General features: G+C 48.7%; 1 protein-coding gene across 2 annotated transcripts in view; it reads left to right on the top strand.

Annotated features, from left to right (window-relative positions):
- CACNA2D3 (calcium voltage-gated channel auxiliary subunit alpha2delta 3) overlaps nucleotides 1-15398 on the top strand; it is a 768096-nt gene that overhangs the window by 402025 nt on the left and 350673 nt on the right. For both annotated transcript variants that reach the window (XM_081159441.1, XM_081159440.1), the window contains exon 11: nucleotides 3301-3414. In XM_081159441.1, coding sequence (XP_081015567.1) covers nucleotides 3301-3414 — 114 coding nt within the window. The remainder of the gene's footprint in view (nucleotides 1-3300; nucleotides 3415-15398) is intronic.

Here is a 15398-nt window from a genome sequence, read left to right as displayed (position 1 = left end):
GTGATGTTGTTAAATAAACAGCTCCGGGCATCCCTCCTTCTAGTCTGCGTTATTCAGACATCTTCATTTCCCCCTCTTTCTTGCCTTTCATTTGGGAGAGTTTTCCCGGGATGTTTTCACGAGTTGCGTGAACAACATCCTCAAGCTATCCTGAGTTTTTTCCCTTCTGCAGCCTCTGTGACCTGAAGCATCGATCACCTTTGCGCAGTGGCTTGCTACTGGGTTTATTCTGTGGCTTGCAGGCTGTGCTGAATGCAGGCTCCCCCAAACATCTCTAGAGCAACCTGTCAATCAGACAAGGCTACAAGGCTGCTCTTTCTTCCTGCAGTAAGGAGCCAAATGCACTCTGACCATAGAATCTTAGTGGTGTATCAGCATGGAAAAGACAACGTCCTTTATTAAGACTGTAACTTCTGATCGAAGGGTGGAGGAGAGGGAAGAGGCTTGGTTAAGACTCGGTAAGAATCCGAGTATTATAGTGTAGGATTAGTGGATGTAGTAAGGAGAAGATTCCAAGGGGGGATTCAAAGAGCCTTAGAGTATGAATTGTCCTTTGATGCTTTTGTATTGATGGGTCTTTCCACAATACCTAGAAGAAGCTATGAAGTTATTTGCAATTTTTATTTTCCTCAGCAAGAGTTTTCTGGAATATTGTTATGTCAATAAAGACAGTATAATAGTAATTATGTGAAAAGCTTTGTGGTGTGATGGCTTTAGTTGTCAGGTATTTTTCCCTACTCATTTGTGTCATGGGCCATGTCTGTTCATTAATTCAAGGACACCTGTCCAGTCTTAGATGTAGGAGTGGCTGCCAGGGCCAGTGCTAGGGCACAACATTTAAGGAGCACTCACTCCCTCTCAGGGTGGTAGCCCTGGTGACGCCAAGTGATCCTGGAGCCTTGGAGAGGACAGAGAAAGAAGGAAGGAGAAGGAAATGAACATTTGTAGAGTCCTATGTATCCCTCTCTGCTCAAGGACCTTGTTGGGAGGAGGTAGAATGTGCTGGATCTGGGGGTGGGTTCTGGAGCTCGACTGCCTGGGTTCAAATCTCAGCTATGGCAGGTAATAGCTGTGTGACCTTGGGTAAGTTAGCTAATCTCTCTGTGCTTCAGTTTTCCTACCTGTAAGTCAGGGACAATGGTAGAACCTACCTCAGAGGCTAGTATAAGTTACGCTTATACTTATAGCCCAACATATAATGAAATTTAACCTGTGTTATGACAACCATGTAAGCGTGGTATTCCTGCCTTATCAATGAAGCAAAGGGCACTCTGAAGTGAGAACTCACCCCAGGCACACAGCTCATGGTGCTGGGATGGAGTTAAGCACTTTCCACTGTATTGTGGTACACCATGCATGTTTCCAGTTGGCTTTGCTCTGTCCCAGTGCTGCCACAAGGCAAGTCATTCCTTCCATCCACCCACCCATCCATCCACCTACCCATCTATCCACCCACCCACCTACCCATCTATCCACCCACCCACCCACCTATCCATCCATCCATCCATCCATCCATCCATCCATCCACCCACCCACCCACCCACTCTCCTACCCATCCATCCCCCCACCCACCTCTCCATCCATCCATCCATCCATCCACCCACCCACCCACCCACCCATCCATCCTTCCAGTTAATTATAATCTTCTTTCAAGTTATTACAACTTCACACTCCACATCAGAATTCTAAGTGCACAGAGACTAGGCATTAAACTTCAACTTGAATGTTTTATTAGCTTTTTGATTCACCAGGAACCAGCAAATCCAAAAGCAGCTTCTATCAGTCCTTGGTTTCATGGTCAACAGTTTGAACAAGCTGCACACAGTCCCACTTCGTGCCTCGCATGTGTTGTTTCATTTGCCTCTCTGGAGTGCCCCTCGCTCACCTCCTTCAGGAATTACTCAGTGCCACCTTCTCAGAGAAGTCTTCCCTGACTACTTTTTCTAAAGTTACCCCTTCCTGTTTCCTATCCCTTTTCTCCACTTTCTAATTTTTCTTCCTAGCATCACCATTATCAAACATACAGCATAATTTACTTATTTACTTTGCTTTTAAGTGTCTTTGTAAACAGAATGTGAATCACACAAGGGCAGCGATTCCTGTGTGTTACATTGACAGCCTCGTGTGGGCTTTCAGTAAATAATTTTTGAATAGGTGAATAAACTTTATAGATTACAATAGATGGAGTTTGGCTTCTGAAGGTTAAAGGCGTTTCGTGTGTTTCCCACGCCTTGGCGTTATCATATCATTGTAGGGTTGTTACATGGTGTTACTTTGAACTTCAGCATGAATAACATTCAGTGAGGGACCTCTTCACTCCCGATTCAAGGGAAGGACGTGAAGCTCTGGCCTCCCCAGCCTACCTCTCACAGACACTGGGATTTTTAAAATGTTATGTAAAACTGAAAGCTCTTCAGCTTTCAGTAGGGTTTTGTACACCAGTGGGCCCTATCTTGGAACTTCAGCATGCTACACATACTAACATGCATAAACTAATAAAAAATGTTTCATGCTAACAAATATATATTTAAAACAAACCCTAAACCAGGGGTGGGGAACATCCGGCCCGCGGGCTGTATACGGCCTGCAAAATCACTTGGTCTGGCCCTGCCAAGTCTTCACCAAAGAGAAGCAGTTCCAGCCATCACATTAAGGGTGAGTTAATTGAATGTTTGACCAAATATAGCAGGCTAATTTTTAAGTTGATATTTTTGTATGGCCAGTGAATGCTATTATAAATATCCAAATGGCCCTTGGCAGTAAAAAGGTTCCCTGCCCCTGCACTAAACAAAGGGGGGTCAAGCTTCTAATCTGAATTATTATGATCCTGACTTTATTCTCTATATGTCCAAAGCCTCCTTGATTTTATTATACAGAACAGCTTGTCCCCATTAGACCCACTGAAACCAAACTCAGCTTTTGAAAGAGATGCTGCTTGGCACAGTCTGCCACTCATATAATGTGTTCCTGGAGGTTGTTGGGCCAACTCCTCTGGGCTTGTCTTCTGAAGTGCTGTCCACACTGGAAGGTGAGAGAGGGCATGTGTGTTAGAATCTCACTTCCCACTTTCTGCCTGTTCTTCAGAAATCCCTTCTGTGGTCTGCATCTTGTTCCAAGTTGGAGGAGTAAATGTGGTGACTCCGCGAGGGGAAGGCATATTGTGTAGGTCCTGCAATAGTGGTGCACCCGAGGTCTCCCTTTGAGAGGCTCCCTAAGCCCTGGACCTCATGCCTCTGAAGCCTCATGGATACACGGAGCTCTCTGCTGAGTTCTTAACTTTGCACTTATTTCTCTCCACAGTTCAACCACACGGGACAAGGAAGCATCTGCAGCCAGGCCATCATGCTCATCACAGACGGGGCAGTGGACACCTATGATACAATCTTTGCGAAGTACAATTGGCCAGATCGGAAGGTAAGTTGCTGCCGGCACTGGCCACGCAGTACAGTCCGTGGAGAATCTTAGCTGTGTGGAAACCTCCAGATTTTTCACAGATAAGTGCCCCGTGCAGATTTAATCTTATAATGACCTATGGTTTCTCAGCCGTGTGTTTTCTGGTTCACCGAAACGAAAGGATGGCTTCCCTTGTTCTCAAAATGAAACATTTTTGGAGAGAAGGAACCTATAAAGACACATTCAGCATATTCAGTGAAAAGATAGGTTGTGACCTGTGCTTTGTCCATTTGGGGCACTGCTTCCCTTTGTTTTCCATGGAGCCAGAGCTGCTTGGTGGGCCCAGCATCCCTGAAGTAGCAAAGTCAGCCATGGTGGCCCTGCAGCATCTCTTTATGTCTCTGTGTCTCTACAGTTCCTTCCTGAGCCCCGGTTACTATGCAGAACCTTCTGTCCATGCCCCCCCCATGCTGTTCCCCACCTGTGTCAGAGTTTGTTCTCTGTTCTGATTACTGCATTGCTTTCCAGGTTGACATTTATTTATCTGTTGAACATAGCAGTGATGGATATTAATATTTCTGGTGCCTTTTGAGTGCCTTCATCCAGAGATTCCTGAAGCTATTAGTCATTTTGAATTCCCTGGGGAGAGCTCTATGTCATGGGTACTTGGATCCACCCCTACACCTACTGAACCACAATCTCTGAGGACATGGCCCAGGAATCCATGTTTTTAATAAGTTCTTCAGGGGGCATCAATCAGCAGATGGGCAGTTGGTAATCACTGTCTTACCTGAATGGTGAGATTTCAGCGGGAAAACAAGGCCACGCTGACAGGGTGCTAATCCGGGGGGTCACAAAGTGCGTTCCTATCCCAGGTGTCAGTGGCTCCACTGACTGTCCCCATAGGGGTGTGAGACCATCCAGAACAAGTCCATCCTGGTTGTTCTACTTCATATATTCAATTTAGGGATTGAACTGCCATGCGCACTCGGCAAAAAGAAACAAGACAAATGACAATTGTGCTCTCAGCCGTATCGGGGAGCATGGATCCTGGAGGGGCTGTGAGATGTCATTCCATGTTCCCTCGCCCGCTCTTGGTCCCCAAGTGTCTCTGATGACATAGGCATCTTACCTCACCAGGTGTGAGTTTGGTTTTTAAAGGTACAGATCTTATGTACAGCATGGTTCCCAAGTGGACACCAGCTCCTTCCCCGGGGCTCAACCTCAGAAACAGCCATCGCTCTGTGGCTGGAGGAGAAGCCAACTGTGCAGGGCTTACTGACAACACAGGGCTCTGTCTCGACATCTGCCTGATTATCCAGAGATAAATTTGGCTGAACGCAACTCCCTCAGCAAGCACTGACTTCAGAATCCAACCCTGAATAAGACGAGGCCCACTGTTGGACAGGGTGACTTAGATGCTGTATTTTGGGTGATGGTTTCTAGGGACAGGTAGAGGCCAGAGTTCCTTCCTGAGGAATGTTCGTGACGTGAAGGGAGGAACAAGCTGGGTGCGTGTGCACACTGGCAGCACCCACCACCGTGCCAGGTGCATGGCTGATACCCGGCACCCAGCTGAGTGATGAGGGGCCCGAGAGGGGGACCACAGCGCCAGTGAGCATGGGCGGGGTCGTGGATATTGTGCAGTCAAATAGAATGCTCACAGCTGCCGTGACATCTCACAGCACGTTGAGGGATGTTTTGAATGATTGAGGACCATCTTAAATAAAAGAAGGAAGTGAAGGGTCCTTTTAATAAGCAGCTGGGCTAACACCAAATGTGTTGTCATGAGTAGAGAGCGCAGAGTCACGTGACTCCCTCCGCGGGGTGATGCTTGACTGAGAGCAGTTGCAGGAATATTCGTATTTAAACATTATGGCGTGGCTTGCTGGGAGAGGCATAGGATGAGGGCCGCAGAGTCATAATTCTTCAGACAAATACAAATTTCAACATATCTTTCCAAAGGAACAATATTGACTTTAGGCCAGGTGCTTCCTAGGATTAATTGGAATCAGGGTCCTGGAAATTTCAAAGTTACGCAAAAACAGTTTCATCTACTTAGAAAGTATTATCAAGCAGAAGCAGACTTCTCTCTGTAGCAAGAGTCTCTTTTTTAATGATTAAAAATTAATAGCCGGATTTTTTTCCTTTCTGCTCCATTCTGGAGAGTTCCATGACATATGTATACATATGCACATGCACATACATACACATAGACGTATACGTTCTTTTCTTGGTGACTTCTCTGGGAAGGTGCAGGTAATAATTTTACATAAAACCCTGATGTCGGTTCGCCCTGTTTTAAAGTGAGATGATGTACAGTGTCTGCGCAGTCATCTTTCTCTGTTATTTTGAACATTAGCAGAGGATTGTGTCAAGCTGTGGTTGGTAATCTTCCAGATTATAGAAATGGAAATGGGTTCAGGAGAAGCAAAAATGACCTTAAGGCTAGAGCATGATCCCCATCAAACAGCCTTTCTAAAACTCGAGTGCGCATCGGAACCACCTGGGCGGCTCGTTCCAATAGCTGTTGCTAACCCCTCTCCAGGGTTTCTGATTCAGTAGGGCTCCATGGGGCCTGAGAATGTGCATTCTCGCAGATGCCCAGGGAATGCTTCTGCTGGGGGTGGAGAAGCGCCACTGGGGAACGACTGCCATAGACATAGTCCAGGGCACAAGGTGTGGCTAGTGTGTGGGCTCCACCGCTGTCCTTTCCCTCTGTCAACCTTTACAAGGCCCTGTTTCCTCAGTCAGATCCAGTGCCCAAGTATATGTTTTTTGGCTCGTGCTTTGTTAAAATATTGCCAGTTACTGAGCATCATTTAAAAATCTGCCTATAGCACATAACATTTTAAAGTTACAGTTTTTCTCATAAATGGATACACTTGGCACTCTGGAGCTAACATTTTTATATGAAAAAAAACCTGGCTGTTGCTGAGAAGTGGCTGCTTCCTTAGACGGCCACGACCCTCACCATTCTGTCGTTTCCGCTTCAGCCACTTCCCTCGTATGCTTTACCTGCCCGTCGGGGTGCAGCTCGGGATTAACAGGTACTTGCTGCTTCGTAGGTGTGGCTTGTATTACCCAACCTTTGGGGATTTGTTCTTTCTCTTGGGCCTGCCCTAAGCTTTCCCTTTTCTCCTTCAGCCAGAGACCGTCTTTTCTTTGCCTGAACCCTAAGCTTTGGGCCCCTCAGAGTTGTCATATGGAAGCATACCTTCATGTCCAGCACTACAATTACTTCGGGACCTGTTTTCTTCTTCATTGGTTTGGCCAGTCCTATAGGACAGATTTTGTATCTCTGAACAATCCCACCACCATGCACCATATCCCAGCCCTGCTGAGAAGCACAGCATAGCCACCCTAGGATAGAGTTGGGATTCTACCCCCTGGTGTTTACACCCTATATAGTCTCCTCACCTTGGCCGTGGGTGGGACCTATGGTTTGCTTCTAACCAATAAAATATGGTAAAGGTGAAGGTGTTTGCAGGTGTAATCAGGTATCAAGTCCATTGGTTTTGATCTAATCAAAAGGGATATTATTGTGGGTAGGCCTTATTTAATTGAAAATCTTTAAAAAAGGGACTGGACACTCCCTGAGGGTAGAGAGACTCTTCTTGTGAGTTTGATGAAGAGGCTATTTGGAGAAGTCCAGTGATGAGGACCTGAGGACAACCTCTAGGACCTGGGGGCATCCTCCAGCCAACAGCCAAAAGCTGCACCCCCAATCCTGTTGCCACAAGGAAATGAATCCTGCTAACAATCTGAATGAGCTTGCAGGCAGCTTCTTCCTCAGCCGGACCTCCAGATGAAAACAGAGCCCAGCCAGCACCTCAACTGCAGCCTTGTGAGACCAGGCCCAGGAGGCCAGCTAAGCTGTGCCCAGACCCCTGACCTAAAGAAACTGAGATAGCGAATGTATATTGATTTAAGCCACTACATTTTTGGTAGCTTGTTATGCATCAACAGAAGCAAGGAAAAGGGAAAAAGGAAAGACAATCACTTACATAGCAATACTATAAAACGTCCCCAAACCTAGTGGCTGAAAATAACAATGCATTATTTCTTGCAATTCTATGGGTTAACAATGTGGTGAGTCTACTCCGCATGGTGTCAGGTGAGGTCTCTAGCTAATCTGCACGCAGCTGGGAGCTTGGTGGGGCTACCTCGGTCCTCCTTGCCATGACCTCTCTCTCCACATGTTGCCTTGTCTTCCAGGGACACCCTATGAGGTTTCTCTCCTTAGTACAGTGACCTGGACTTCCTTACGGTATGGCAGCTGGTTTCTCAGAAAGGGAAAAGGGGAGGAAGTAGGGGGACAGGCCAGGGAAGCACTTATGGGTATCATTTTTTAAAGCTACCTACCACCTAACCAGGGCTTTGCTCAAGGCAACTGATTGATAAATCATTTTAGAATGAGTTGGAAGAAGGAATGCATTGCTGGTGACTTAACTATGAGTCCATGAAGGCAGCGATTGCCGATGCAGTGTGTCCCTTGTCAGCACTGTATTTCTGGGCACAAATGAGGAGCTATTCACTCACTTATTGGGTGCCAGTTCCTTTTGCCTGGTATCCATTGGTTTGTGGCTTAACAGCAGCTCTTGCACACTTGGAATAAAATATGAACTTCTCAACATGAAAGGATCTGCTCAAGAAATAAAGCTGCCTACGTTTAAATTAGAAAAAGGCTCCTACCTGCCATCTATGTAGCTGCTCTTCCAAGTGAACTAAAAAGAAAAAAAGCTAGTGGAAGGATTTATCATTACCTCCCCTGATGACAAGGCAGAGTGGGTAGGAAGAAATGGTAAGTAAGTGGTTTAAGGAAAGGGTTGCAAACTATGGCCCATGGGCCAAATCTGGTCCATTGCCTACTTTGTGTGGCCTATGAGCTACGAATGAATGATTTTTCACATTTTTAAATGGTAAAAAAAAAACCAAAAAACCAAGGAAAATAATACTTTATGATGTGTGAAAATTATATAAAAATTCAAAATTTACTGTCCATAAACAAACTATTATTGTAACACAGCCATCTCCATTCATTCGTATGCTGTCTACTGTTGAATAGTTGTGACCGAGACCATGTGTCCCACAAAGCCTGATATATTTACTATCTGGCCATTTAAGAACATGTTGGCCAACCCTGATCTAAAGGCGTCAGCCAGTGTGTTGTTGAAAGTTACTGAGCTGCCCTTGGGATTTTACGCATTGGCTGAATTCAGAATGGTGGGGGCAGTTCCTCCCATGTTCCCATTGCTTTTTACACCTGAATACCTATACTAGCCACATATTAAATGGTGGAGGGGTGGAGGCTTCATGGAAATACTTTTCTTTATGCTGTAGGTATCTCTCCTCAGCATGTGGAGCCACCCTTCTAGCTTTTTTGAGTCCTCTCTGCCCCCACCCCTTCACGGTCAGCACCGCCTCCAGGGCTGGGGAGGAAAACGAGCTGTAGCCCCCAGCCTGGGGCTGCACCCAGGACCTGGAATGTCGAATCTTCATAAATGCTGGCCCTCACTGCCCCTGGGGCCCTGTTTTATGGTGACATGGCACATGGCAGAGTGTCACAGCTTTCAGATCACTGGACTAACAGGGGACACCCTGGAGAGAATCAGACTTCCTCTTTGCCAAGACCCAGGAAAGCAGAGCCTCCCTGGGTCCAAATCAAGTGTAACTCTTGGAGCCCCCATCGTGGTGGGGCCAGAGTTGGCCTGCTCATGGGTTCGTGACTCTTATTTTGCTTCACGCTGGGCAGTGACCCCTCTGTACCTGGTAGGTGGCCCTGTGCTATCTGTCCCTCATGTGGGTCTGTGGTGAGAGACGCGGACAGCACTGGACTGCTCAGTAGACTTCCCTGAAGCAGAACGTCCCTCAGTAAGGGGGGGCTGTAAACTGGTTTCCGGTACCTGAAGATACAAACCAGAGCGAATGATTGCTGTTCTTACTGAGCGCTGGATGTCAGGCACTGCTCCGAATGCTTCCTGCATATTCGCACAGGAAACCCGGGAGGTGGGTGCTGTCATTGTCTCCTTTTTCACAAATGAGGAAACTGAGGCAGCAGGAGGGTAGGTTTCATAACTGCTGCTTGGCGGATCTGGAGTGGGGACCCAGCCAGGGAATGCTGAGGCCGTGCCCTTGCCCAGGGTAAGAGGAGGGCACTTGTGTGGCCTCAGGCGGAGGCTGTCTGGGGGTAACTCAGTGATTCCCCTCTTCCGAGAGGACAGGGGACTTCTCAGGTGAGTTCTGTTTCAGTTAGGTGTGCTCCGTGTTTTTAGTCACCTCCAGAACAACAGTGAGGCCTGTAGCTGTGAGGTCCCCAAGAGACAGCCAGGGCTCGGGGTCCTCGGAGGATCCTTGGTGGCCTGGGAAGGAGGGTGGGGCAAAAGCAGCTCTTGGTTTGGGGACAAAGGGAAGCCCTTGACCGCAGAATGGTTTGGGGGCTGGCTTTGGAGCAGTTTTGAGAGCACTGTTGGGAATCACTGTCCTCTGAGCTGACGTCACATGGATCTCCAAGAAGGAGCACTCTTTAGGGTTTTGCCCGAGGCCTCCCTCCCTTGGTATCATTTGGAAGCTAAAGCCTCAAGCACGCCAAGTGCTAGAGGCCTGCGAGTGCCAAAGGCTCTTCCAGTTCCTCTCTCTCCCTCTTTCAGTGGGGCGTAGGCCACTTTGGGAATCAGAGTTTCTGGTGCAGTTAGCACATATTCTCTTAAGAACCCAACCGTGAAGAATCTTAAGCAATATGAAGGAGCAGTGGCTGGAACACGGTTGGTGCCGGGGCGTGTCGTGGAGGAATCGGGCAGGACAGGCAGGGGCCAGCTCCTCTGGCCTTCAACGGGCACAGTAAAGAGCTGGGATTGTGGTCAAGGGTAGTGGGAGGTTCTGGAACAGGGAGAGGCGCGAGCTGATGGTTTTCAGTTCTCTCTGACTGCTGTGTGTGGAATCAGGCTGTGAGGCCTGGGCCCCGGCTTGTATGCGGTTTTGGTACTGATGTCCTCCACGTGATCGCTTTCTACTGGGGGTGAGGGGACCCGGGAGTGGGTTTCTTTTTACTTCCTGTGACTGCTCCCAGGTGGGCTTGGTTCCTACTGCTGACTTACTTCAGGGCTCAGTTGGGTCGTGACACTTCTCTGTCCTGTCCCTCCCTTCGTCTCTCCCTCCCTGACCGAAGTCCCATTTTGGTCTGAAAGTTTTGGGCACGTTTGTGTCGTTGCTGTATTTTTTCCAGGGTGATAAATCCTCAAGCTGTCTTAGGAAAACAGCAGGAACATTCATTTCTCATGGCCAGTCAATGGTGTGACAGGAACAGGCATTTTCTGTTACCGGTGGTGGGAGCTCACCCACCCCCCCTTCCCGGCAAAGGGAGAGTCGCAATGGTTCGCTGTCTCCCAGTTTATTTTTAATTACTTCTGCTGGTACTAGACATCCCGTGACTCCGGCGGGAACACGATGAGACAAGCCAGGAACGCGGCCCGCTGGTGCGTGGCTGCTGCCAGCCACCGAAAAATCAGTTCCTGTCGGGCTCACGACAGCCGTGGGCACAGCGGTGCTGGGTCTCCTCCCTGCACCCGGCACTGCTGTCTTCAGAAAGCACGTGGGGACGGCACACATTCCCACGTGACCCCCACTGTCCACAGGTAGATGAATATCAAAGGGAAGTCCCCCCAAACCCAGCCCCATGCCCCAAGCAGAGTCAAACGGTTGACTTGCTTTCTCTCATTTAATTTTCTCTGCCCAGTGGGGACACACTCTTGTTGCCATTCTTCTCTTGCAGGTGAGGGGACTCAGGCTCAGGGACATTGTCTCTTTCCCAGCGCCCACAGCTTTGAAGCTGGGGTCTTTGATCTTTAGCGGTATGGGACTCTCTCTACACCGGGGCTCTCAAACTGAGGGGCTGCCGGTTTGTGGGGGGGGGGGGGCTTGTAAAAAATGTTTCCTGAGTTTCATTCTCTGCAGACGTGCCCTGGAATCAGCATTTTGATAGACGGCTCGAGGGCCACACTTTGTGAGTATGAGGGTTTCTCACCCTCCGTGGCCCTGTGGGCGAAGACTGTTTGTCCCAGCTGAGGCACTCAGAGAAACGCCACTGGGAACAGTTATGTCACCCCGGGTCCAGGCAGGGGCAGAAACCCACCAGCTAGTTTAATGAGAGAACTTGATGTTAAGAATTGTTACCCAGAAAGGGCAAAAAGAGACGTCGAGGGAATCATGGAAGGAGCAACTTCAGGAGTCAGCTGCCACCTCTGTGGCTGGTGGGGCAGGGCAGGCAGGACAGGGGCAGGGAAGAGAAGAGTTGTTAAAGCTCAGCTGAGAGGAGAGGACTTGGGGAGTCGGGCCCAGACCTCTGAGGAGGGCCCCCTGGCTGGAAAGGCGCTGGGGTCTCTGAAGGGGAAAAACTACTAAGTAGATTCATTCAGTGCTGCCGGGATGAACTGTCCCTGCCAGGGCAAAGACGCCTGGCCGGAGCGATGGTGTGGAAACAAGAAGCCGACAGGCAGCCGGCTGGAGGGAGCAAGTCCCTTCCCCTTCCTGCATCCCTGCAGCCTCCCCCTAATGACTCTATGGGCAGAGCTGGCCAGAAGCAGTGGGCAAGGCCAGTGGCCAGATGCGTGGCTATAGAGCCCAGCCCCAGCCTCACAGAGCCCTGGATCTGGGGCTGAGGCCTCCCGTCATGACCGGAAGCTTGCTGAGTAAGTTCAGCACTACTTGTGGGCTAATGACATGTCAGGTTCTTATTTCCTGGGTTTTTATTTCTCTTGGACTATCTGGTAGGGCCCTTGGGGAGTGGGTGCAACATTGCCTACTGGAAAGAGGGGGTGTCTGCATGCTGACAAGCCTGTTACCCCATTTGTAAAGGGGGGCTAATTGTGCACACCTTGCAGTATTGTTCAGAATTGAAAGAGAGGATGTGCTACCGAGCTCAGTGCCGGGCACAGAGTGGGGAGAGCCCACGATGCTGTGTCATCAGCATTGTCACCATGATGGCCAGCCACTCACATTGTTAAAACTGTTTTATTTAACCTTACAATTAAAATGTAGTTGTATGGGCGAATTCAAGATGGTGTAGCAATATTTTTTCAGATGCGGAAAATATAAAGTACTTTTCTATTCCTGAATCTGGATTCATCTTATGCAGTGTCTTGGTTGACTTATAAGAAGATTAAAGTATTGAGCTGCACTTTAAATCATGTCTAGGCCTTACCTTTACCTGTTTCATGAATAAATATGTATGCAGTGTCCTTTATCCTAAACTTCTAGCACCTCAGTACATCAAAATATACTAAGATCTATCTGACCATTCAGTATCATTAATTAATGATACACAGAGCTAATATTTCTCAATGCAAATGAGCAACCTATCTGTGTTAGAAAAATGTAAAAAGGAGATTTGTAAAGTAGTGTTGCTTTTATACGAGACATCCCTTTTCTAGAGTGACGGTCAAGGCTCTTACTGCCTGGACAGGCTTTCAGACTTGACCGGTTCTGAGCTGTGTGACTTTGGGCAGGTGATTGAGCCTCCTTGTGCGTAGTTCCCTCATCTAGGAAAGGGGGACTGGGGACAAGAACCAGGCTGCCCCTGCCGGATTGTGCAGGGGGTGGGTGGGGGAGGGAATGAGTAGTGCCCAGGCTCTAGCATGTCCTTGGGGGCAGCAAGTGCTCAAAGAGTGTTAGTGACGTAGAAGAGGCTGTGGCCTGCGGGTTCCTGGCCTGGGCTCGGCGGCTGCATCTGCGCAAAGTCCTCAGGCAGCCTGAGCTGCTGTGAGACAGGAGGACACGGCTTAGCAGGGCAGGTTAGGGAACGCGGGTGGCTGCTTGAGTGGGTTTGGAAGCCCTCAAACCTATTTTTATTTATTTTTATTGATTGATTTTAGAAAGAGGAAAGGAGAGAGAGAGTTGTTCCACTTATTCATTCATTGGTTGATTCTCGTATGTGCCCTGACTGGGGATCGAAACCACAGCCTTGGTGTATGGGGGTGACACTCTAACAAACTGAGCTGCTCGGCTAGGGACCTCTTTTTTTGCTAATAACATCTCAGGTTGTTTGTTTGTTGTTTGTTTATTTATTTCCTTCAGTGGTTAACTTTTATCATTTATTTTTTATTGAGGTAGCATTGGTTAAAACGTTAGGTAAGTTTCAGTGTATGACATTATAATTCTATATTTGTGTACATGATAGCCTGCTCACCGCCAAGAGTCTAGTTTCTGTCTGTCACCATACCTTTGACTCCATTGGCCCGTCTCACCCTCGCCCACCCCCCTTCCCTCCTGGTGCCCACCAGTCTGCTGTGTATCTGTGAGCCTGTTTTTCTCTTAAGCAGCCTCTTATGATTTCCTTACCTCATGTGCTGCCTTCATAAAACTCCCCCATAGATTATCTAATGGGAAGCCTCCCAGCAGCCTGTCTGTGAGGGACCCTGGACTGGAACTGGCTTGGCCCAGTAAATGCAGGCTTCTTCCATCAGGAGCTCCTGCCTCCGGTAGCCAGAAACTGCCTCTGAGGTCCACTCTCTCACCCGGTGAGCTGTGCCCACTTCCCTGCATTTCCCTGTAGGATGGGCCAGGGAGGGGACTTAGCAGGGTGGAGAAAAGGAGAGAAAACACCTGCCCTCGGGAGAGGTGCCCAGTGGGCTGGGAGTCGGGAAGCCCACTGTTTCCCAGCCCCTGCCACTCTTCCATCTGCATGTACATGGTGATCCAATCAGATTCTTCCCAATTGTCAGACTGGCGCTCTAGGGTGTGTTCACACAGCAGCTGGGCACTTTGGAAACTAAAGGAAAATTGTGCCTGTGAAACCTAAACCTCCACTATCTCCCCACTTTATGCTGAGGTTAAGGCCAAGTCCCCGGAGAGACGCACAGACCTGGCCTGATGGATGTCTGCTCATTTCGACCTGTTCCCCACGGCCCACCCCAGTGGCCTCTGCACAGCCTGCCACTGTCAGGCATGCTGGGTGCTCAGTTGCTTTGGGAGGTCTGCAGTTTCCTTGCCCTCTGCCTGGGACACTTTCATCCAGATTTCTACATTGGCTCACTTCTCACATCCTTCATGTCCTGACTGTCAGATTTAACGTTGTTATCCCCAGGCCTGACCGCCAGCAATCTTAGCTTTCCTTTCCCTGATAGACGTTTTCATCTTTGTAATATATCAGATGAATATCACAAGGAAGTAAGTTGTGTTTGTTGTCCCATCCATTGGAAGCATGAGGCTATGAGAGCAGGGCGCTGGGTCTGTTTTGCCCAGCCATGTACCCCAGGTGACTGACACACACATGCTCAGGGAACCTTCAGAAGGAAGGAGTGAATACTACTCCGCACTCGGCTGAGCACCTTAGAAGCATCATCTCAATGGATCCTCACAGCATTTTTACAGTATAGATATTTATAGTATGTCCCTTTTATAGGTAAGGAAACCTACTTGACAGCAGCTTAAGTAATTTTACTTTAAAGCCCTCACTTTAACCTGTGCCCAGCACCCTGTCCTGCTCTGAGTCCCTGGGGTGGCCAGGGCCTGCCTAGGGTTCCCCCATCAAGCTTCCTTGGGAAGACAGAGAGTGCCCAGGCGACAGGCTTCCAGGTGGTGGAATTTCCAGCACCTTGAATATTTGGGCAGCACTGGTGTCGTTATCTCTGCATATTTATCTTCTCCAGTAGACCTAAGATCATTTCCTGTTTGGTTCTCCCCAAAGCTTAGTACTTGACACAGTGCTGGATGCATAGCAGGTGCTCAGGAAACGTTGCAGGAAGAGAGGAAGGAAAAAGGAGATTTAGCTCAAGGCAAGATTTCCACATCCCCCTGCAAGTCCCTCCAGCCCCTTGTCGTCAGTGCTGAATCACAGAGGGATTGAACTGCCCTTTGAGCTTGATCCCAACAGCCCAACAGGAAGGATCTCCAACCCTAAACCTGACCCTGTGCCGTGTACCTCCTGGCACTTCATGCCTGTTTCTCGATGCTCTGCCTTCATCACAGAGGGGCCATGTGCTTTTTTCAGCTCACTTTGTTGTTGGAAA

The sequence above is a fragment of the Miniopterus schreibersii genome (assembly GCF_964146895.1).
Source record: "Miniopterus schreibersii genome assembly, chromosome: 15".
NCBI classification, from domain to species: Eukaryota; Metazoa; Chordata; class Mammalia; order Chiroptera; family Miniopteridae; genus Miniopterus; species Miniopterus schreibersii.
The sequence above is the reverse complement of the archived record's forward strand: the minus strand, read 5'-3'. Positions and strand labels throughout refer to the sequence as shown.